At 48.1% G+C, this 25,614-nt stretch overlaps 1 protein-coding gene across 8 annotated transcripts in view; it reads right to left on the bottom strand.

The window, feature by feature from the left end:
* The window catches only part of JADE1 (jade family PHD finger 1), a 212,423-nt gene that overhangs the window by 63,799 nt on the left and 123,010 nt on the right, over positions 1–25,614 (bottom strand). For all 8 annotated transcript variants that reach the window (XM_063920341.1, XM_063920339.1, XM_063920337.1 and 5 more), the window contains exons 3-4: positions 21,890–21,969; positions 20,607–20,764 (exon numbers count right to left, since the gene is read on the bottom strand). In XM_063920341.1, the coding sequence (XP_063776411.1) occupies positions 20,607–20,764; positions 21,890–21,969 (238 nt within the window). The remainder of the gene's footprint in view (positions 1–20,606; positions 20,765–21,889; positions 21,970–25,614) is intronic.

The raw sequence follows: 25,614 nt of genomic DNA, 5'->3' as shown, positions 1-25,614 counted from the left end.
GCCCTTAATTCCAGGATATTTATGTGCAGACAAGTTTCCTGACTTGACCACAACCCTTGGAAGTTTCTTCCCTGAGTGACTGCCCCCCACCCTCGGAGGCTCGCATCCGTGGTCACCAGGACCCAGTCCTGTATGCCGAATCTGCGGCCCTCGAGAAGGTGAGCACTCTGTAGCCACCACAGAAGAGACACAGGGTGATCAGCCGATGCATCTGAAGATGCGATCTGGACCACTTGTCCAACAGATCCCATTGAAAGATCCTCGCATGTAACCTGCCGAAGGGAATGGCTTCGTATGATGCCACCATCTTTCCCAGGACTCGCGTGCAGTGATGCACCGTCACCTGTATCGGTTTTAAGAGGTCTCTGACTAGAGTCACAAGCTCTTGAGCCTTCTCCGGCGGGAGAAACACCTTCTTCTGGTCTGTGTCCAGAATCATGCCCAGAAAGGGCAGACGCGTCGTAGGAATCAGCTGCGACTTTGGGATATTTAGAATCCAGCCATGCTGTTGCAACACTTCCTGTGAGTGCGCTACGCTGATCTGCAACTGCTCCTTCGACCTCGCCTTTATTGAGGAAGGGGAACCTTTACCACCACCTGCTGGAGAAATCGCTTGTGAATTGCCGCTACCACTACTTCCCTTTCTATGGGGGAAGCTGGCAGGGCCGATTTTAGGTAACGTTGAGGGGGCATCACCTCGAATTCCAGCTTGTATCCCTGAGACACAATCTGTATAGCCCAGGGATCCACCTGTGAGCGAACCCACTGGTGGCTGAAATGTCGGAGACGCGCCCCCACCGCTCCTGGCTCCACCCGTGGAGTCCCAGCGTCATGCGGTGGATTTAGTGGAAGCCGGGGAGGACTTCTGTTCCTGGGAACTAGCTGTGAGGTGCAGCTTTTTTCATCTGCCCCTGCCTCTAGCAAGAAAGGAAGCACCTCTGACCTTCTTGCTTCTTTGTGCGCGAAAGGACTGCATTTGGTAATACGGTGCTTTCTTCGGTTGTGAGGGAATATATGGCAAAAAGTTTGACTTCCCAGCAGTAGCTGTGGAAACCAGGTCCAAGAGACCGTCCCCAAACAATTCCTCACCCTTGTAAGTTAACACCTCCATGTGTTTTTTGGAGTCGGCATCACCTGTCCACTGCCGAGTCCACAGGACCCTCCTGGCAGAAATTTACATTGCATTAATTCTAGAGCCCAGTAGGCAAATGTCCCTCTGGGCATCCCTCATATATAGGACAGTGTCTTTTATATGCCCCAGGGTCAGCATAATGGTATCCCTGTCTAAGGTATCCATTTCCTCAGATAGATTATCTGTCCACGCTGCTACAGCACTACACATCCATGCCGACGCAATTGCCGGCCTCAGTAAAGTCCCTGAATGTGTATAGACAGATTTCAGGACACTTTCCTGCTTTCTATCTGCAGGATCCTTTAGGGTGGCCATATCCTGCGACGGCAGGGCCACCTTCTTAGATAAGCGTGTTAGAGCTTTATCTACCCTAGGGGAGGATTCCCAGCGCACCCTGTCCTCTGGAGGGAAAGGGTATGCCGTAAGTAACCTTTTGGAAATCAGGACTTTCTTATCTGGGGAATCCCACGCTCTTTCACATAACTCATTTAACTCATGTGAAGGGGGAAAAGTCACCTCTTTCTTTTTCTCCCCATACACTCTTGTCAGGGACAGGGTTTACCTCTGATATGTGTAAAAATAAGATTTTACTTACCGATAAATCTATTTCTCGGAGTCCGTAGTGGATGCTGGGGTTCCTGAAAGGACCATGGGGAATAGCGGCTCCGCAGGAGACAGGGCACAAAAAGTAAAGCTTTTTCCGATCAGGTGGTGTGCACTGGCTCCTCCCCCTATGACCCTCCTCCAGACTCCAGTTAGGTACTGTGCCCGGACGAGCGTACACAATAAGGGAGGATTTTGAATCCCGGGTAAGACTCATACCAGCCACACCAATCACACCGTACAACTTGTGATCTAAACCCAGTTAACAGTATGATAACAGCGGAGCCTCTGAAAGATGGCTTCCTTCAACAATAACCCGAATTAGTTAACAATAACTATGTACAATTTATGCAGATAATCCGCACTTGGGATGGGCGCCCAGCATCCACTACGGACTCCGAGAAATAGATTTATCGGTAAGTAAAATCTTATTTTCTCTATCGTCCTAGTGGATGCTGGGGTTCCTGAAAGGACCATGGGGATTATACCAAAGCTCCCAAACGGGCGGGAGAGTGCGGATGACTCTGCAGCACCGAATGAGAGAACTCCAGGTCCTCCTTAGCCAGAGTATCAAATTTGTAAAATTTTACAAACGTGTTCTCCCCTGACCACGTAGCTGCTCGGCAAAGTTGTAATGCCGAGACCCCTCGGGCAGCCGCCCAAGATGAGCCCACCTTCCTTGTGGAGTGGGCCTTTACAGATTTAGGCTGTGGCAGGCCTGCCACAGAATGTGCAAGCTGGATTGTGCTACAGATCCAACGAGCAATCGTCTGCTTAGACGCCGGAGCACCCATCTTGTTGGGTGCATACAATATAAACAACGAGTCAGATTTTCTGACTCCAGCTGTCCTTGCAATATATATTTTTAATGCTCTGACAACGTCCAGTAACTTGGAGTCCTCCAAGTCACTTGTAGCCGCAGGCACTACAATAGGCTGGTTCAGATGAAATGCTGACACCACCTTAGGGAGAAAATGCGGACGAGTCCGCAGTTCTGCCCTGTCCGAATGGAAAATCAGATATGGGCTTTTGTAAGATAAAGCTGCCAATTCTGACACTCTCCTGGCAGAAGCCAGGGCTATAAGCATGGTCACTTTCCATGTGAGATATTTCAAATCCACCTTTTTTAGTGGTTCAAACCAATGAGATTTTAGGAAATCCAAAACCACATTGAGATCCCACGGTGCCACTGGAGGCACCACAGGAGGCTGTATATGCAGCACTCCCTTAACAAAGGTCTGGACTTCAGGGACTGAAGCCAATTCTTTTTGAAAGAAAATCGACAGGGCCGAAATTTGAACCTTAAGAGATCCCAATTTGAGACCCATTGACAATCCTGATTGCAGGAAATGTAGGAATCGACCCAGTTGAAATTCCTCCGTCGGAGCACTCCGATCTTCGCACCACGCAACATATTTTCGCCAAATTCGGTGATAATGTTGCACGGTTACTTCCTTCCTTGCTTTAATCAAAGTAGGAATGACTTCTTCCGGCATGCCTTTTTCCTTTAGGATCCGGCGTTCAACCGCCATGCCGTCAAACGCAGCCGCGGTAAGTCTTGAAACAGACAGGGACCCTGCTGAAGCAAGTCCCTCCTTAGAGGTAGAGGCCACGGATCTTCCGTGATCATCTCTTGAAGTTCCGGGTACCAAGTCCTTCTTGGCCAATCCGGAACCACTAGTATCGTTCTTACGCCTCTTTGCCGTATAATTCTCAATACTTTTGGTATGAGAGGCAGAGGAGGAAACACATACACCGACTGGTACACCCAAGGCGTTACCAGCGCGTCCACAGCTATTGCCTGCGGATCTCTTGACCTGGCGCAATACCTGTCCAGTTTTTTGTTGAGGCGAGACGCCATCATGTCCACCATTGGTCTTTCCCAACGGGTTACCAGCATGTGGAAGACTTCTGGATGAAGTCCCCACTCTCCCGGTTGAAGATCGTGTCTGCTGAGGAAGTCTGCTTCCCAGTTGTCCACTCCCGGGATGAACACTGCTGACAGTGCTATCACATGATTCTCTGCCCAGCGAAGAATCCTTGCAGCTTCTGCCATTGCACTCCTGCTTCTTGTGCCGCCCTGTCTGTTCACATGGGCGACTGCCGTGATGTTGGCCGACTGGATCAACACCGGTTTTCCCTGAAGCAGAGGTTCTGCCTGGCTTAGAGCATTGTATATTGCTCTTAGTTCCAGAATGTTTATGTGAAGAGACGTTTCCAGGCTCGTCCATACTCCCTGGAAGTTTCTTCCTTGTGTGACTGCTCCCCAGCCTCTCAGGCTGGCGTCCGTGGTCACCAGGATCCAATCCTGTATGCCGAATCTGCGGCCCTCCAATAGATGAGCACTCTGCAACCACCACAGAAGAGACACCCTTGTCCTTGGAGACAGGGTTATCCGCAGGTGCATCTGAAGATGCGACCCTGACCATTTGTTCAACAGATCCCTTTGGAAAATTCTTGCGTGGAATCTGCCGAATGGAATTGCTTCGTAAGAAGCCACCATTTTTCCCAGGACTCTTGTGCATTGATGTACAGACACCTTTCCTGGTTTTAGGAGGTTCCTGACAAGCTCGGATAACTCCTTGGCTTTTTCCTCCGGGAGAAAAACCTTTTTCTGAACCGTGTCCAGAATCATCCCTAGGAACAGCAGACGAGTTGTCGGCATTAACTGGGATTTTGGAATATTCAGAATCCACCCGTGCTGTTTTAGCACTTCCTGAGACAGTGCTAATCCCATCTCTAGCTGTTCTCTGGACCTCGCCCTTATTAGGAGATCGTCCAAGTATGGGATAATTAATACGCCTTTTCTTCGAAGAAGAATCATCATCTCGGCCATTACCTTTGTAAAGATCCGAGGTGCCGTGGACAATCCGAACGGCAGCGTCTGAAACTGATAGTGACAGTTTTGTACAACGAACCTGAGGTACCCCTGGTGTGAGGGGTAAATTGGAACGTGGAGATACGCATCCTTGATGTCCAAGGATACCATAAAGTCCCCCTCTTCCAGGTTCGCTATCACTGCTCTGAGTGACTCCATTTTGAACTTGAACTTCTTTATGTACAGGTTCAAGGACTTCAGATTTAGAATAGGCCTTACCGAGCCATCCGGCTTCGGTACCACAAAAAGAGTGGAATAATACCCCTTCCCTTGTTGCAGAAGAGGTACCTTGACTATCACCTGCTGAGAGTACAGCTTGTGAATGGCTTCCAACACCGTCTCCCTTTCGGAGGGGGACGTTGGTAAAGCAGACTTCAGGAAACGGCGAGGTGGATCTGTCTCTAATTCCAACCTGTATCCCTGAGATATTATCTGCAGGATCCAGGGATCTACTTGCGAGTGAGCCCACTGCGCGCTGTAATTTTTGAGACGACCCCCCACGGTCCCCGAGTCCGCTTGAGAAGCCCCAGCGTCATGCTGAGGCTTTTGTAGAAGCCGGGGAGGGCTTCTGATCCTGGGAAGGAGCTGCGTGTTGCTGTCTCTTCCCTCGACCTTTGCCTTGTGGCAGATATGAATAGCCCTTTGCTCTCTTATTTTTAAAGGAACGAAAGGGCTGCGGTTGAAAAGTCGGTGCCTTTTTCTGTTGGGGAGTGACTTGAGGTAGAAAGGTGGATTTCCCGGCTGTAGCCGTGGCCACCAAATCTGATAGACCGACTCCAAATAACTCCTCCCCTTTATACGGCAAAACTTCCATATGCCGTTTTGAATCCGCATCGCCTGTCCACTGTCGCGTCCATAAAGCTCTTCTGGCCGAAATGGACATAGCACTTACCCGTGATGCCAGTGTGCATATATCCCTCTGTGCATCACGCATATAAAGAAATGCATCCTTTATTTGTTCTAACGACAGTAAAATATTGTCCCTGTCCAGGGTATCAATATTTTCAATCAGGGATTCTGACCAAACTACCCCCGCACTGCCCATCCAGGCAGTCGCTACAGCTGGTCGTAGTATAACACCTGCATGTGTGTATATACTTTTTTGGATATTTTCCATCCTCCTATCTGATGGATCTTTAAGTGCGGCCGTCTCAGGAGAGGGTAACGCCACTTGTTTAGATAAGCGTGTTAGCGCCTTGTCCACCCTAGGAGGTGTTTCCCAGCGCTCCCTAACCTCTGGCGGGAAAGGGTATAATGACAATAATTTCTTTGAAATTATCAGCTTTTTATCAGGGGCAACCCACGCTTCATTACACACGTCATTTAGTTCTTCTGATTCAGGAAAAACTATAGGTAGTTTTTTCATACCCCACATAATACCCTGTTTAGTGGTACCTGTAGTATCAGCTAAATGTAACGCCTCCTTCATTGCCAAAATCATATAACGTGTGGCCCTACTGGAAAATACGGTTGATTCGTCACCGTCACCACTGGAGTCATCGCCTGTGTCTGGGTCTGTGTCGACCGACTGAGGCAAAGGGCGTTTCACAGCCCCTGACGGTGTTTGAGTCGCCTGGACAGGCACTAATTGATTGTCCGGCCGTCTCATGTCGTCAAACGACTGCTTTAGCGTGTTGACACTATCCCGTAGTTCCATAAATAAAGGCATCCATTCTGGTGTCGACTCCCTAGGGGGTGACATCCTCATATTTGGCAATTGCTCCGCCTCCACACCAATATCGTCCTCATACATGTCGACACACACGTACCGACACACAGCAGACACACAGGGAATGCTCCTAACGAAGACAGGACCCACTAGCCCTTTGGGGAGACAGAGGGAGAGTTTGCCAGCACACACCAAAAGCGCTATATATATATCAGGGATAGCCTTATAATAAGTGCTCCCTTATAGCTGCTTTGTTATATCAAAATATCGCCATAAATGTGCCCCCCCCTCTCTGTTTTACCCTGTTTCTGTAGTGCAGTGCAGGGGAGAGACTTGGGAGCCGTCCTGACCAGCGGAGCTGTGAGAGGAAATGGCGCCGTGTGCTGAGGAGATAGGCCCCGCCCCTTTTCCGGCGGGCTCGTCTCCCGCTATTTAGAAAAATTAGGCAGGGGTTAAATATCTCCATATAGCCTCTAGGGCTATATGTGAGGTATTTTTAGCCTTTATAGGTACTCATTTGCCTCCCAGGGCGCCCCCCTCCCAGCGCCCTGCACCCTCAGTGACTGCCGTGTGAAGTGTGCTGAGAGGAAAATGGCGCACAGCTGCAGTGCTGTGCGCTACCTTTAGAAGACTGCAGGAGTCTTCAGCCGCCGATTCTGGACCTCTTCTGATTTCAGCATCTGCAAGGGGGCCGGCGGCGTGGCTCCGGTGACCATCCAGGCTGTACCTGTGATCGTCCCTCTGGAGCTTGATGTCCAGTAGCCAAGAAACCAATCCATCCTGCACGCAGGTGAGTTGACTCCTTCTCCCCTCAGTCCCTCGCTGCAGTGATCCTGTTGCCAGCAGGAATCACTGTAAAATAAAAAACCTAGCTAAACTTTTTCTAAGCAGCTCTTTAGGAGAGCCACCTAGATTGCACCCTTCTCGGCCGGGCACAAAAATCTAACTGGAGTCTGGAGGAGGGTCATAGGGGGAGGAGCCAGTGCACACCACCTGATCGGAAAAAGCTTTACTTTTTGTGCCCTGTCTCCTGCGGAGCCGCTATTCCCCATGGTCCTTTCAGGAACCCCAGCATCCACTAGGACGATAGAGAAATATCCTTCATCACTATAATCATGTAACGTATAGCTTTTGTCATTTTTGGTTGCAATTTTGCATCATCGTCGTCGACACTGGAGTCAGAATCCGTGTCGACATCTGTGTCAACCATTTTGGATAGTGGGCGCTTTTGAGACCCTGAGGGCCTCTGCGCTGTAGGATCAGGCATGGTTTGAGACCCTGACTGGCCCGAGGTATCAGCTTTATCCAACCTTTTATGTAAGGAGTTTACATTATCATTTAACACCTTCCACATATCCATCCAATCAGGTGTCGGCACCGTCACGTCATTCAACTGCACTTGCTCTGCCTCCACATAGCGCTCTTCGTCAAACATGTCGACACACGCGTACCGACACCACACACACAGGGGAAGCTCTAAATGAGGACAGGACCCCCACAAGGCCTTTTGGAGAGACAGAGAGAGAGTTTGCCAGCACACACCCCAGCGCTATATAACCCAGGGATTACACAGTAACTTAGTGTTTACCCAGTAGCTGCTGTATTATGATTTATGCGCCTAAATTTATGTGCGCCCCCCCCCCCCCCTCTCTTTTTTACCCTTCTACCGTGATTCTGCAGGGGAGAGCCTGGGGAGCTTCCTCTCAGCTGAGCTGTGGAAGGAAAATGGCGCTGGTGAGTGCTGAGGAAGAAGGCCCCGCCCCCTCAGCGGCGGGCTTCTGTCCCGCGATTTTTAGTAAAATAAATGGCGGGGGCTCATACATATAACAGTGTGCCACTGTCTATATGCAGCATTCGCTAGGAGGTAACAATTGCTGCCCAGGGCGCCCCCCCCTGCGCCCTGCACCCTACAGTGACCGGAGTGTGTGGGTTAGTGTGGGTGCAATGGCGCACAGCTGCAGTGCTGTGCGCTACCTCATGTGAAGACAGGAGTCTTCTGCCGCCGATTTCGATGTCATCTCCGCTTCTGCCGGCTTCTGTCTTCTGGCTCTGCGAGGGGGACGGCGGCGCGGCTCCGGGAACGGACGACAAGGTCAGGTCCTGTGTTCGATCCCTCTGGAGCTAATGGTTAGTAGGTTTGCTTCTCTCCCCTCAGTCCCTCGTAGCAGAGAGTCTGTTGCCAGCAGAAGCTCTCTGAAAATAAAAAACCTAACTAAAATACTTTATTAGCAAGCTCAGGAGAGCTCACTAAAAGCACCCAGCTCTGTCCGGGCACAGATTCTAACTGAGGTCTGGAGGAGGGGCATAGAGGGAGGAGCCAGTGCACACCAGATAGTACTAAATCTTTCTTTAGAGTGCCCAGTCTCCAGCGGAGCCCGCTACTCCCCATGGTCCTTACGGAGTCCCCAGCATCCACTAGGACGTCAGAGAAATATGATTACAAACATATTAAGTTATTGCCCACATGAAACTGCGATTTTAAGAGTAGGTTTCCTAGGTTGAGTTTAGCAGAACACTGGTTAGTAAAACAATTCGGGAACAGTTCACATACTACCAATGACACAGTCAGTACCACATAGAAATATCAGACATTACCACACTATAGTATTATAGCAATAAAGGGAGATTTTTATTATGCTATGCTGACCACAACACAATGTCTGTGTCAGTCAGTAAGGGTCTGATTCATAGTTGTACGCCATAGCTACAGCCGCTTCTTCTTTGTACACCACAGACGCAGCATCGGCTCAACTGTGTGACCATCGGGTATCTGAGTAACCCTTGGGTCCTAATCTGCACACGTGCAGTGCGGCTAAAGACAAACTGCGAAAAACATTGCCTCAGCGTACAACACAACCTATCTCAGATAGGTTCCCAATAGACTGCTCAGTGATATACAGGTATCATAAATGTAACATTTTCCTCAATAACCAGTGTTCTAATATAGTCTAAAGGGAAAAGAAAAAACTGAATCCCTTCTCATATCACATGGTCACACGGGTGGTGCTCAATCTCCACAGGATCTCTCTAAACCACAGGTTCTCAAACTCGGTCCTCAGGACCCCACACAGTGCATGTTTTGCAGGTCTCCTTACAGAATCACAAGTGAAATAATTTGCTCCACCTGTGGACCTTTTAAAATGTGTCAGTGAATAATGAATACACCTGTGCACTTGCTGGGTTACCTGCAAAACATGCACTGTGTGGGGTCCTGAGGACCGAGTTTGAGAACCACTGCTCTAAACAAATCTCAATGCAAAACAATACTAACTGAGCCCACTGATATGTCTCCCACGTAAGCCTGCCAACCACTGTTTCCAGACATCACTTCACAGCTTGCAGTCACACAAAGTGCATCCAACACGGAAATGCAGCTAAGAATTACACATTGATTTCCACCCAAAACATCAACTGGTAAGTATTATACGGGCTAATTCGTCCAATATGACAGAGACCGTGTTAGTGGCAAGCTAGTAACGCACTTTATTCATGAAGGGGAGCAGCTAAAACATTGACATAATCTCATCCAACCACACGGTTTGACAACACTGCACTACTTTGCTAGCAAGACACAGAAAATCATGTTTCTATATTATGAAACAGTAATCCACGTATAACCCATGTCACGTGCCTCAAACAGGATGGTTACAGTATACAGACCGTCATATCCACAGATAGACAAAACGACCATTTTTGTTTCTTTCATTGAAATGCAAGAAAGTATGCACTGTTTTAGTTTCTATTTTTATATTCTTTTCTAACTCCAAGACATAGGGGGTATCAAAAGTGAAACGCGATCACGGGTAAATTTATTGCACCTATCACCTGCAAAAACTGCTTATTCTGGGTATGCGCACTCCTGTTTTTCGACCTAGTCTATTCGAAAATCATGAAAACAGGTGACCTGCGATGTGTTAACCAGCGAAAACTGCTGGTAGAAATGGGGAAATCATACTGTACCCCCAATAAGGACAAAGTGTCATAGGATAACACTACAGAAGTATATATTAGAGGGCAAATAAAAAGGTTTTGGGGACTTAAAATGTGTTGGCCCGACATGTGGGCCGGACTTGCTCTGTGCTGGGCTTCCCCCCGCATGTCAGTGTAAGTGATCGTAGCTGTGCTAAATTTAGCACAGCTACTATCAGGTCGGAATGACACCTCAATAATCCCCACTCCCTAGCCGCAGCGCACGTGGAACACAAGCTGCTGCGGCCACCGGCATAAGTGTGTATGAAAGCAGCGCAGCGGAAGGCATTTATAGCCCTCCCAGCGCTGCATACTCTGAGCCCCGGAGCCGCCTCTGCGCGTGATATCACAGAAGTGCCTCCCCGCCACAGCCGCGCACAGATCCCCAGAGGCCCTGACTCCGCAACACAGCACCTGGCCTGCCGGCCTGGGAGCCCACGAGATGGCTAATGTAACGAATAGAGTGGGTGATATCGCGGAGGGTAATGTCTGGACGCTGACACTACACAGCACTCTCACCTTTTACATTGATTCAGCGAGTCAGTCAGTTCTGCCAGCCAGTCACTATTGTTAGCGTCGGTGTCCCATGGCGCCGCATTACAGGAAAGTATACGCACCAAATAAACTACAGCAACCCTCGAAGCATTCAGGAGCTAAGGACTGCTGGGACCTGTAGTTTATGGAGTGCAGTTTCTTCCCTGTAATGCGGTGCGTTGGGACACTGGCGCTAACAATAGTGATTGGCTGCTGTGCGAGTCTCCGGGAGAGCCACTGCCAAAGGGAGGAAAGCAGCCTAGCTATTTCCACGAGGAGAAGGATTACCCCCTCCACCACCCACGGTGGCTCCGGACCCCATCCCCCACCCGCAGCGCCAGTCTCACCCGCGGTGGCTCCAGACCCCCACCCCCCACCCTTGGCCCCCCTCCCACATCCGCATATCCCCCACACCTGCCACTCCCCCAACCACAGCACCTACTAAGTGATTCATCAGGCCCTGCGTGCGCTCTTCACGCCGTTGCAAGGGGCTACGACCCCTTAACCATCGCACGCCATTTGTCTGTGCAATATTTAACCTCTCACAGTTATGATTGGAGGTAATACTCCATATAATACAACTACTGCACGCCAGAAGAGTGTGCAAGGGTTAAGGGAGCGTAGCCCTTCACGACGGTGTGAAGAGCTACCGTAGGGCGCGATGAATCACCTAGTAGTAACAATAATAATAATAATAATAATAATAATAATCCCAACAGGCCTCAAAGTGCATTTAAAAAAACACAAGCTACAAAATAAGCTTAAGAGAGAAGAGAACTAAGCATTTGGGCTATGTAATTTATGAAATAAAAAGGGAAAAATAAGATTTTACTCACCGGTAAATCTATTTCTCGTAGTCCGTAGTGGATGCTGGGGACTCCGTAAGGACCATGGGGAATAGACGGGCTCCGCAGGAGACTGGGCACTCTAAAGAAAGATTTGGTACAATCTGGTGTGCACTGGCTCCTCCCTCTATGCCCCTCCTCCAGACCTCAGTTAAGGAAACTGAGCCCGGAAGAGCAGACATTATAAGGAAAGGATTTTGGAATCCCGGGTAAGACTCATACCAGCCACACCAATCACACCGTATAACTTGTGATACACTTATCCAGTCAACAGTATGAACAACAACAGGGCATCAACAATGCATGCCAACATAACCCATTATTAAGCAATAACTATGTACACGTATTGCAGAAAGTCCGCACTAGGGACGGGCGCCCAGCATCCACTACGGACTACGAGAAATAGATTTACCGGTGAGTAAAATCTTATTTTCTCTAACGTCCTAGTGGATGCTGGGGACTCCGTAAGGACCATGGGGATTATACCAAAGCTCCCAAACGGGCGGGAGAGTGCGGATGACTCTGCAGCACCGAATGGGCAAACTCAAGGTCCTCCTCAGCCAGGGTATCAAACTTGAAGAATTTTGCAAATGTGTTTGAACCCGACCAAGTAGCAGCTCGGCAAAGCTGTAAAGCAGAGACCCCTCGGGCAGCCGCCCAAGAAGAGCCCACCTTCCTTGTGGAATGGGCTTTCACTGATTTTGGATGCGGCAATCCAGCCGCAGAATGAGCCTGCTGAATCGTGTTACAGATCCAGCGGGCAACGGTTTGCTTTGAAGCAGGAGCACCCAACTTGTTGGGGGCATGCAGGATAAACAGCGAGTCAGTTTTCCTGACTCCAGCCGTTCTGGCTACATAAATCTTCAAAGCCCTGACTACATCTAGTAACCTGGAATCCTCCAAGTCACGAGTAGCCGCAGGCACTACAATAGGTTGGTTCAAATTAAAAGATGACACCACCTTTGGCAGAAATTGGGGACGAGTCCGCAATTCTGCCCTGTCCATATGAAAAACCAGATAGGGGCTTTTACATGACAAAGCCGCCAATTCTGACACACGCCTAGCCGAAGCTAAGGCCAATAGCATGACCACCTTACACGTGAGATACTTTAGCTCCACGGTCTTAAGTGGTTCAAACCAGAGGGATTTCAGGAAACCCAACACCACGTTGAGATCCCAAGGTGCCACAAAAGGGGGCTGAATATGCAGCACTCCCTTAACAAACGTCTGAACTTCAGGAAGAGATGCCAGTTCCTTTTGAAAGAAAATGGATAGGGCCGAAATCTGGACCTTTATGGATCCCAACTTCAAGCCCATAGTCACTCCAGACTGTAGAAAGTGCAGAAATCTGCCCAGTTGGAATTCCTCTGTAGGGGCCTTCCTGGCCTCACACCAAGCAACATATTTTCGCCATATGCGGTGATAATGCTTTGCTGTCACGTCCTTCCTAGCCTTTATCAGCGTAGGAATAACTTCATCCGGAATGCCTTTTTCCGCTAGGATCCGACGTTCAACCGCCATGCCGTCAAACGCAGCCGCGGTAAGTCTTGGAACAGGAAGGGCCCCTGTTGCAACAGGTCCTGTCTGAGAGGCAGAGGCCATGGGTCCTCTGTGAACATTTCTTGCAGTTCCGGGTACCAAGACCTTCTTGGCCAATCCGGAACAATGAGTATTGTTCTCACTCCTCTTCTTCTTACGATTCTCAGCACCTTGGGTATGAGAGGAAGAGGAGGAAACACATAGACCGACTGGAACACCCACGGTGTTACCAGGGCGTCCACAGCTATCGCCTGAGGGTCTCTTGACCTGGCGCAATACCGTTGTAGCTTTTTGTTGAGACGGGACGCCATCATATCTACCTGTGGCAGTTCCCATCGATTTGTAATCTGAATGAAGACTTCGTGATGAAGTCCACACTCTCCCGGGTGAAGGTCGTGCCTGCTGAGGAAGTCTGCTTCCCAGTTGTCCACCCCCGGAATGAACACTGCTGACAGTGCTTGCCCGTGATTCTCCGCCCACCGAAGAATCCTGGTGGCTTCCGCCATCGCGACTCTGCTTCTTGTGCCGCCCTGGCGGTTTACATGAGCCACCGCGGTGATGTTGTCTGACTGAATCAGCACCGGTTGGTTGCGAAGCAGGGGCTCCGCTTGACTCAGGGCGTTGAATATGGCCCTTAGTTCCAGGATATTTATGTGCAGACAAGCCACAACCCTTGGAAGTTTCTTCCCTGAGTGACTGTCCCCCACCCTCGGAGGCTCGCATCCGTGGTCACCAGGACCCAGTCCTGTATACCGAACCTGCGGCCCTCGAGAAGGTGAGCACTCTGTAGCCACCACAGAAGAGACACCCTGGCCCTGGGGGACAGGGTGGTCAGCCGATGCATCTGAAGATGCGATCCGGACCATTTGTCCAACAGATCCCATTGAAAGATCCTCGCATGGAACCTGCCGAAGGGAATGGCTTCGTACGATGCCACCATCTTTCCCAGGACTCGCGTGCAGTGATGCACAGACACCTGTTTTGGTTTTTAGAGGTCTCTGACTAGAGTCACAAGCTCTTGAAGGTGTTTCTCCCGACGGAGAAGGCTCTTCTGGTCTGTGTCCAGAATCATGCCCAGAAAGGGCAGACGCGTCGTAGGAATCAGCTGCGACTTTGGGATATTCAGAATCCAGCCATGCTGTTGCAACACTTCCTGAGAGTGCGCTACGCTGATCTGCAACTGCTCCCTTGACCTCGCCTTTATGAGGAGATCGTCCAAGTATGGGATAACTGTGACTCCTTGCTTTCTCAGGATCACCATCATTTCTGCCATTACCTTGGTAAATATTCTCGGTGCCGTGGAGAGCCCAAACGGCAACGTCTGGAATTGGTAATGACAGTCCTGTACCACAAATCTGAGGTACTCCTGATGAGGCGGATAAATGGGGACATGCAAGTAAGCATCCTTGATGTCCAGAGACACCATAAAATCCCCCTCTTCCAGGCTTGCAATGACCGCTCTGAGCGATTCCATTTTGAACTTGAATCTTTTCAGATAAATGTTCAGGGACTTTAAATTTAATATAGGTCTGACCGAACAGTCCGGTTTCGGTACCACAAACATTGTGGAATAGTATCCCTTTCCCTGTTGAAGAAGGGGAACCTTTACCACCACCTGCTGGAGAAATAGCTTGTGAATTGCCGCTACCACTACTTCCCTTTCTATGGGGGAAGCTGGCAGGGCCGATTTTAGGTAACGTTGAGGGGGCATCACCTCGACTTTCAGCTTGTATCCCTGAGACACAATCTGTATAGCCCAGGGATCCACCTGTGAGCGAACCCACTGGTGGCTGAAATGTCGGAGACGCGCCCCCACCGCTCCTGGCTAAACCCGTGTAGCCCCAGCGTCATGCAGTGGATTTAGTGGAAGCCGGGGAGGACTTCTGTTCCTGGGAACTAGCTGTAAGGAGCAGCTTTTTTCCTCTAGCAAGAAAGGAAGCACCTCTGACCTTCTTGCTTCTTTGTGCGCGAAAGGACTGCATTTGGTAATACGGTGCTTTCTTAGGTTGTGAGGGAATATATGGCAAAAAGTTTGACTTCCCAGCAGTAGCTGTGGAAACCAGGTCCGAGAGACCGTCCCCAAACAATTCCTCACCCTTGTAAGGTAACACCTCCATGTGTTTTTTGGAGTCGGCATCACCTGTCCACTGCAGAGTCCACAGGACCCTCCTGGCAGAAATTGACATTGCATTAATTCTAGAGCCCAGTAGGCAAATGTCCCTCTGGGCATCCCTCATATATAGGACAGTGTCTTTTATATGCCCCAGGGTCAGTAAAATAGTATCCTTGTCTAAGGTATCCATTTCCTCAGACAGATTATCTGTCTATGCTGCTACAGCACTACACATCCACGCCGACGCAATTGCCGGCCTCAGTAGAGTCCCTGAATGTGTATAAACAGATTTCAGGATACTTTCCTGCTTTCTATCTGCAGGATCCTTTAGGGTGGCCGTATCCTGCGACGGCAGGGCCACCTTCTTAGATAAGCGTGTGAGAGCTTCATCTACCCTAGGGGAGGATTCCCAGCGCACCCTGTCCTCTGGTGGGAAAGGGTACGCCATAAGTAACCTTTTGGAAATCAGCACTTTCTTATTGGGGGAATCCCATGCTTTTTCACATAATTCATTTAACTCATGTGAAGGGGGAAAAGTCACCTCTTGCTTTTTCTCCCCATACATATACACCCTTTTGTCAGGGACAGGGTTTTCCTCCGATATGTGCAATACATCCTTCATTGCTATAATCATGTATCGGATGGCTTTAGTCATTTTAGGCTGCAACTTTGCCTCATCGTCACTGGAGTCAGAATCCGTGTCGACATCTGTGTCAACCAACTGGGATAGTGGGCGCTTTTGAGACCCTGACGGCCTCTGAGCTGCAGAATCAGACACGGGTTGAGACCCTGACCGATTATCCAACCTTTTATGCAAGGAGCTTACGTTATCATTTAACACCTTCCACATATCCATCCAATCAGGTGTCGGCGCTGTCGTCGGCGACACCACAGTCACTTGCACTTGTTCTGCCTCCACGTAACCGTCCTCGTCAAACATGTCGACACAAACGTACCGACACACCGCACACAGACAGGGAATGCTCTAATTGAGGACAAAACCCCACAAGGCCTTTTGGGGAGACAGAGAGAGAGAGAGTATGCCAGATCACACCCCAGCGCTATATAACCCAGGGATTACACAGTAACTTAGTGTTTACCCAGTAGCTGCTGTTTATGATAATTTGCGCCTAATTTTATGTGCCCCCCCCTCTCTTTTTACCCTTTTTGTACCTTGATACTGCAGGGGAGAGCCTGGGGAGCTTCCTCTCAGCGGAGCTGTGAAGAGAAAATGGCGCTGGTTAGTGCTGAGGAAGAAGGCCCCGCCCCCTCAGCGGCGGGCTTCTGTCCCGGGTCTGTGTAATAAAATGGCGGGGGCTCGTACATATATACCGTGCCCAGCTGTATATGTGTGTCTTTTTGCCAAGAGGTATCCTAATTGCTGCCCAGGGCGCCCCCCCCTGCGCCCTGCACCCTACAGTGACCGGAGTGTGTGGGTAGTGTGGGCGCAATGGCGCACAGCTGCAGTGCTGTGCGCTACCTCATGTGAAGACAGGAGTCTTCCGCCGCCGATTTCGATGTCTTCTTGCTTCTGACGGCTTCTGACTTCTGGCTCTGCGAGGGGGACGGCGGCGCGGCTCCGGGAACGGACGACAAGGTCAGGTCCTGTGTTCGATCCCTCTGGAGCTAATGGTGTCCAGTAGCCTAAGAAGCGCATCCTAGCCGCAGTTAGTAGGTTTGCTTCTTTCCCCTCAGTCCCACGTAGCAGAGAGTCTGTTGCCAGCAGAAGCTCTCTGAAAATAAAAAAACCTAACTAAAATACTTTCTTATTAGCAAGCTCAGGAGAGCTCACTAAAAGCACCCAGCTCTGGCCGGGCACAGATTCTAACTGAGGTCTGGAGGAGGAGCATAGAGGGAGGAGCCAGTGCACACCAGGTAGTACTGAATCTTTCTTTAGAGTGCCCAGTCTCCTGCAGAGCCCGTCTATTCCCCATGGTCCTTACGGAGTCCCCAGCATCCACTAGGACGTTAGAGAAATTGCGTGAGTAAACAGGAAAATCTTTAGTCTGTTTTTAAAGGATTCTAGAGCAGGGCTGGCCAAACCAGTCCTCGAGATCTACCAACAGGTCATGTTTTCCAGGCCTCCTGGTGATCTGTAGGCTTGTCAGTTAGGAATGAATGCAGCACATCTTATTTGGTAATGACTACACCTGTGTACTAGCTAGGTGGTCTGGAAAATGTGAACTGTTGGTAGATCTTGAAGACTGGTTTGGCCAGCCCTGTTCTAGAAAGTGGGGCCTCTGGAACTATACGGGAAAGCAAGTTCCATAGAGTCGAAGCCGCAAAGCTGAAAGCTCGGCATCCAGATGAATTCCAGGACATTCTAGGTACTACTAGTAATCCTTCATCTACAGATCGCAGTACGTTGGGGACAATAAGGGAGCAGAAGCTGCTTCAGGTACCTTGGGCCTGGATTTGAAAGTCAGAAAGACAATTTGAAATCAATGTTCCATCTTACAGGAAGCCAGGGGAGGGAGTAGAGAGTGGTATTTTGGACCAGGTAGAGGGCATTGCAGTAGTCTAAGGCTGGTCACACACAGAGCGATGTGCGCAGCCGATGCAATGGAGTGTTCCGAAGGCAGACATATCGGGCGGTCCCCACACACGGGGTGATTCAGTGCCCGCTATACCGGCCCTCCTCCGCATAGCGCTGCATAGGATCGTCTGCCCGCAACGCTGATCATTTGAACATGCAGAAAGGTCAGCGATGCAGGCAGACGACCCCACGTCTGCCCGCAATGGACGATATCATGCCCACACACGTAACGTTATAGCTGCTATATCATTCCAATTCGTGGGATTGGCAGCTATATCATGTGTAGGGGCATTAGACGTTATGATACCAATCAGTGCCATAACTAGACATTTTTGCGCTGTGTGCAAGATAGGGCATCGGCGCCCTCCCCCATATGTTTATGTAAAATAGGGACAGTGCGTGCCGTGGGGGCAGTGCGCGGCATAGGCGCGCACAAAAAATATAGGGGTGTGGCCTCATGGGGAAGGGGTGTGGCCACAAAATAATACCAATTCATATTACATATTATAGCAGTCTCCATTATTCAAATTTCGTTGCACAGTAGCGCCACTACACCAGGTAGAGCCCCTTTTCACACATTACGGCGGACAGCGTCCCCTTTTTACACATTACGGCAGACAGCGTCCCCTTTTTACACATTACGGCAGACAGCGTCCCCTTTTTACACATTACGGCAGACAGCGTCCCCTTTTTACACATTACGGCAGACAGCGTCCCCTTTTTACACATTACGGCAGACAGCGTCCCCTTTTTACACATTACGGCAGACAGCGTCCCCTTTTTACACATTACGGCAGACAGCGTCCCCTTTTTACACATTACGGCAGACAGCGTCCCCTTTTTACACATTACGGCAGACAGCGTCCCCTTTTTACACATTACGGCAGACAGCGTCCCCTTTTTACACATTACGGCAGACAGCGTCCCCTTTTTACACATTACGGCAGACAGAGACCCCCTTTTACACATTAGGTAGACAGACCGATAAATAGATGGACAGACAGAAAGATAGTATTGATGATACTTACCATCTCTCTGCTGGCTCAGGCAGTCAGGCTCCTCGGTGCTGGCATCTCCGGAGGCAGGGGAGAAGGAAGAGGAGGGAGGGGGAGGAAGGAGCAGCAGCAGCGCACTGTAATTGCCGGCGGCGCCGCTGCAGCTGTCCCTCTCCTTCTGCATTGGTAGGCTACCGCTGTGAATGCTGGGATGAGGGAAGTGCATCCCAGCATTCACAGCAGCAGCGGTCAGCCTATGTGGAAGGAGAGGGACTGCTGCAGCGGCGTCACCACCAATTACATAGCGCTGCTGCGGCTCCCTCCCTCCTCCCCCTCCCTCCTCTTCCTTCTCCGCTGCTCCTCTCCTCCTCCAGCACAGGCGGCTAGTAATGAGTCAATTTGACTCCATTACAAGCCGCTGACTTTAGGGAATGGGGGCCATTGCACCCTCAGGGCGACTACGCTGTGTGCCAGGCACACACGTAGTTACGGCACCGATACAAATGCAGGTATGACTTTGGGCAGATCTTTTGAGGGAATTATGTGGCTATGCTCCACAGAAGACAGAGGGGCCTATGATCACAGCTTAGAGAGAGATAAAGCAGGCAGAGATAAAGTACCAGCCAATCAGCTCATGTCAATTTAAAGGCTGTATTTGAAAATTAGGAGCTGATTGATTGGTACTTTATCTCTCTCTATTTTATCTACTTCTAAGCTTTAATACATATGCCCCAGAATGAGAATTTGATTGTGGCTGATACATGACATTTAAGTGTCAAGCCACCATTCCAGTACATCCATGTCCTTTGATGGTGAGCTGTTATCATAAGGTCCTCTGTTTTACCAGGATTCAGTTGCAGCCAACTGGCACTCATCCATTCCTGGAAATCAGCTAGACAGCCATTTAGGGTTCTTATTGGGTTCTCAGAACCCAGAGCAAAGGACAGATACAGCTGTGTATCATCTGCATAGCAGTGGTAGACCAGGCCATGACATCTGATTATTTCACCCTGTGGTAGCATGTATACTGCAAAAAGCATGGGAGACAGAATAGGACTTTGCGGAAAACCACACATCAGTACACACAAGAATTCAGAGAAAAATCTAAAGCAACTAGTCTCTTCTGGACAATGTTCAGTGTGAACTCTTTGGTGTATCATTGCACAATCTTCAAAGGAATTATTGTACATATCTGCAGTGCTGGTTGAGAAGCGTTCTTCAGCTCGCATTAACTGTACCACATGATGAGGCCTAATGCTTCCTAGTACTAAACCTAAGGCGGAACACCTTTGGGAATAAAACATTAACCCACATAAGGTAATTTATAGTGTCCCTAATATATCAGGAATGAGTTACATCTCCAATCCTCTTGAAAAGTCAACAAGCTGTATATTCAAGAAGAAATTTGCAGCAATGCCTTTTCCAATAACACACTCATGCATTTCTAATTAAATATTACAAGTTTACTAGTCACTTTATCCTTACTTGCATGCACCAATTGTATAATTCCCTAGGTCTTCTGTATAAAGCAAATAGTATCAGCTCAAAACACTTTACTTTATAGGACAGACAACATACCAATTACAGCTCTGTTGTACAAAAGGCCAGAAACAGAAGGGACCTAGCAATTACAGCAGGCTACAGCAGCCAACATTTATAGAGGGTCGATGAGCAACAGGAGTTACAAGTTTACGCTTCACCATGCAAAATAAACAGCTGAAGCATTCTGTGATTTCCTCTGTGCATCATCTGCTCTCACGCCTAGTGTAACAAGTCTACATTCATTTTCTTACCTGGCAACAGGGTCAGGGATGAATTCTGGGTTCACAGGCACTTGTACACCCTTCTCCCATTCCTGTCGCCATGAATCGGCCAATACATAATAGTCCTCTGGGTTCAGCTGGTGAGAGTCATGCAGTTTCATGGCAGTGATCAGGTCTGTTCGGAACACCTGCATGACAGCACAGAGCCATTTATATTTGAATGAATTCCATTATAATGCTTAAAGGACCAAGATGATCAACAGGGTGGACATTAACTCTGAAGGACTATCCCAACAAGCCAAATATTAGTTCAACGAGATTGAAATGTGACTCGTCCTGTCAGCCAACCTGTCTGAATTGGACAAAATTTCACTCGGGTAAAAACTAGAGAGATAATGAGGGTTACAGCATTTCAGAAAACACGGTATTGGAAACAGAAAAAAGGTGACTTGCCATCTGTTCAAGGTCTCCATATGCTTAATATGGAAAAGAAAACTGGTGTCTCTTAATGCACTGAATTAAAACATACAGGAGACTCTGGTTGGTAACAATATCAGGCCACTCTGTATGTATCACCAGCAATATTGTTGCGAGGTTAGCATAGAAGCCTCACTTCCTCAGCCCGCTAGCCTTAAGACAGGGATCCCTGCACTAGGACTAACCATTAAAGACTACACAAACTGTAGCATAATACCCGGAAGCTCAGTGGGCACAGGGTAAGTTGAACAGGGAATGCAACTTGAAAAAGTCAGCGCTAACTGGACAGACAGCATGGAAATCTAACAAGGTGGCAATTTCAATGTGCGTTTCCCAACAAATGGGCGCACCTCCTCTCCTTGCAGGACTTATAAATGACATAACCTGCCGATTTTAAAGGTAAAAGATGGTATCATTGTGGAAACAACTTCTGGGATTTGGACCAGGGAAGTTTTAATGGTGGAAACATCTTTTAGAATAAAGTCCCTCTTTAGATTAATAAAAGTTAAAATAGCCTTCTGTATTCTCATGTTCTAAGAACCCTGTAAAATGGCCATTAAACCTTAAAATGATAAGAAAGCATGAAATATTTAAAACAAAGATGGATGAACAATTGAAATTTCAAATCTTTATTTGCTGCTGTTGCAGGTGCGCAAATCCTAAAATACCTATTTTATATCCTTACCCGGAATGTTACAGCCAGAAAGGCCTATCACTGTATACGCCAATGTTTGCTGCAAATGTGACACAACTACCCACAAATGACATTTTTGTGAGCAGCAACAGTAATAATTCTGCTATAAAAGAGGCGTATGTACTGACCACCCCTACAATACCTCAGAGGGCTTCTGATCTTCATGCCTGGAGCTTCTGCTATGTCTAGACCTTGAATGCTGAGACCATGATGTAGACAGACCTGGTGGGGAAACAAGACCACATGTTTACAGGGAGCAACCTTTAGAGATTGGGAATATTTCACTTGCGGTTAAATCATTGTTGTGATTGGTTTCCGCAGAAAAATTGAATAGCACACGTATCTTGATTTTATACCTAGCAAAAACATTTTGTGGATGCAGCCTAGTACCAATATTATAAGATAATCTGAAACGCCGCCCCCTCCCTTTCAAAATAAAAAGGTCACTCACATTTACTGAACGTCATTTTAAACACAGGGCACACTGTTAACCTTGAAATGCATCTGACTGTTAGCCTGTTGCTCCATCCTGCAAAACCCTCAAAGCAGGATAGAGAATTTCAGTTTGGAGTGTGGTGATCTAGTGTGTAGCAATGACCTATAGACTGATGACTAAGTGAAAGATAGCCTTCTGCCATGAAATCGCAGATTGAAAGGGGGTCAACTCAGTTCTGCGCAGAATTAGCTCCCGGTGCTATTAAATTCAACGTACTATGGGGGTAATTCCGAGTTGATCGCAGCAGCAAGTTTGTTAGCAGTTAGGCAAAACCATGTCCACACCAGGGGAGGGAAGGGGGGGAGTGGGGGGGGGGGGGGTGTCGTCTGGGGCAGATATAACATTTGCAGAGAGAGTTAGATTTGGGTGGATTATTTTGTTTCTGTGCAGGGTAAATACTGGCTGCTTTATTTTTACACTGCAACTTAGATTTCAGTTTGAACACGCCCCACCCAAATCTAACTCTCTCTGCACATGTTATTTCTGCCACACCTGCAGTGCAAATGGTTTTGCTCAACTGCTAACAAATTTGCTGCTGCGATCAACTCTGAACTACCCCCTATGTTGGAGACGACCGGTTCTCACGGACTAAACAGGGTGTTTTGCGTGACAACTGGCGTTCTCAGACTTAAGTGCCAGATGCAATGCTTTTTCTGGCGTGCTGAGACCAGAAAACAGCATCGCGCCAGAATTTTTGTCTGATCATTCTTGCACCCCGGAGGGGTGCGAGAAGTAATCCTCTCGTCGGAGGTCACATTGCGCTGAATTGATAGCACCGAGAGCTAATTCCTGATGCTATTCAATCCACACAGAATTGAATTGACCCCAATGACTGTGAAATGAGTAGAACTGACCTGAATTGTACAAGGGTGAAAAGGCTCCTGTCATAACTAAGATTTAGATATCAAACACACCTCTGTATAAAAGTATAAAACCAGCTCGCTGAACATTGGAGTATCTCATGACGTCACTGTGGAAGATCTGCAGTAATTTGCAGTAGGTTTACCCAGCCAATAGGGTATAAAAATGTATTGGCCAAACGTTCTTGGCCAACAGTTTTTTTTCTCTCACTATAAGCATATCAACAGACAATGGAAAAAACCATAAGTGGTTCACTAAACACAGCTGGCCCAGGCCAATAAATTATATCCTGGCATATAAAACAAAAGCATTATACGTTTACCAAAATACAAATCTCACGGAATGCAAAGAACAGCTGCATGCCTTTTTGTGCTGGGAGTTCTCTTTGTAAGGAGGGGACAGCATTGAATACAAAGTAACAGTTGGGGAAAAAAGGGGAGTCACCGATACATACAGAAAACTTGCAGAATATGTACGGTGTGGCAATACCAAATTAGACAAGCCCCTCAGCATTATATTCTGCAAACCTGGAAATTGCATACTTATCGGCAGATGTGTAGAAGTTGGTGGTGGATGTGAGCAAGGAGGTTAGTCAACACGTTAATTCCAAATCAGAGTAGGCTTTATTGAAGATAACAGGATACAGGTGATAGAAAATAAACAGCAGTCAATATGATAAGGTACCAATCTCAGAATTGGAAAAAAAAGGGGATTTATGATTACGCACCTGGGCTAAGTACTGTGCAGCACTACGATGCTCCAACAACACAGTAAAAGGCTTGGGCATATGCAAACCCCTTTATAGAGTCAAGTGAACAACATGCACCAGCTGTCAAAATAGCCTGACCTTTAAGACTGGTGACTCAGATATGTGATGTTATTGTAAATGAGTCATACTCAATTAAGAGATAGCTTGTAGTGTTCAATCATTGAACTACAAGCCAACAATTGCTGAATAGCAATCACTGCAACTTAATTTCACAACATTAATGTGCCTGTGCAGACATTACACGAACACTGGTGTGTCATCTAAAAACAATACAATTCTAGGTTAGATCTAATTTATATCGCAATTTTGGAATATTATCTACAAATCACATAAAGCCACATGATTTATGGAATGCTTTACAATGCTAACAATACACTTTGAAAACAACATTAAAAGAAGGAATAAACCATTCCTCTATAGCCGCATCTCATTCATACCTCTGTATTATACAACAGTGAGTGAACACTGACATGCAAGGTTGGGACTACAGAATGTGTGTTCAGGTCAATACTAAAGGCTGTAATACGAATATCCCTGTTTTATGCCAATCAACACAAAGGATTTAACGGCCTTCTCCAATCGGCTTTTATGGAAGAGTACAATATGCTAGAGAAAGGCAGGTCATTACCATACACAGGTCAATCAGATGCAGATGTAGTCATGGCTGCGGGTGCAGCCTACTTAGGGTGATGCATGCAATTGGCATTACATTTCCTAGTCGCAGGTGCGAATAATCGCAGCCCAGCATACCAAGTCGCACCTTTGGCACGTATGCCCATGCGACCATGCCGCGGGTTGAACGAATATGGCTACATCTGTGTATTAACGTCAGGAAAATTATTATTATTATTAACTAACAATCATAGTCTAGGGCAAATAGGCAATGTAATGCTTGTAACCCCAAATAAGCCGCACCTGCGGCACGTGGGCCCATGACGTGGGCGGAATGAACATGGCTACATCTGTATATACGATTCAGGAAAAAAGGAGATTTATGGTAAGACTTACCATTGTTAAATCTCTTTCTGCGAGGTGCACTGGATTCCACAGGGAATAACATAGGGGTGTAGAGTTGGATCTTGATCCGAGGCACCAACAGGCTAAAGCTTTGACTGTTCCCAGGATGCACTGCACCGCCTCCTCTATATCCCCGCCTCCAGGCACTGGAGCTCAGTTTTGTTAACCAGTCCAATGCAGTAGCAGGTAAAACAGACGTTAGTAGTTAGCCACATAGACCCACATTCTCACGACAGGAGAAGGTACCAGCGGCTAATGCCATACAAACCCAAAAAAGCTAAGTGCGTCAGGGTGGGCGCCCTGTGGAATCCAGTGTACCTCACAGAAAGAGATTTAACAATGGTAAGTCTTACCAGAAATCTCCTTTTCTGCAGCGGGGTACACCGGTATTCCACAATGAATAACATCGTGGATGTCCTAAAGCAGTTCCTCATGGGAGGGGACGCACTGTAACCGGCACAAGAACCCGGCGTCCAAAGGTAGTATCAAAGACATAGAACCTAATGAACATGTTCACTGAGGACCACGTACCCGCCTTGCACAATTGTTCTAGGGACGCGCCACAGCAGGCCGCCCAAGAAGGTCAAACAGACTGAGTAGAATGGGCCTTGATACCAGCCTGCGCATAAGTTTGTTCAATTACCATTCTAATCCATCTGGCCAAAGTTTGCTTATTTGCAGGCCAGCCACGCTTGTGAAAACCACATCCAAAGACTGCTCTTTG

The sequence above is a fragment of the Pseudophryne corroboree genome, chromosome 1 (genome assembly GCF_028390025.1).
Source record: "Pseudophryne corroboree isolate aPseCor3 chromosome 1, aPseCor3.hap2, whole genome shotgun sequence".
Classification (NCBI taxonomy): Eukaryota; Metazoa; Chordata; class Amphibia; order Anura; family Myobatrachidae; genus Pseudophryne; species Pseudophryne corroboree.
The sequence above is the reverse complement of the archived record's forward strand: the minus strand, read 5'-3'. Positions and strand labels throughout refer to the sequence as shown.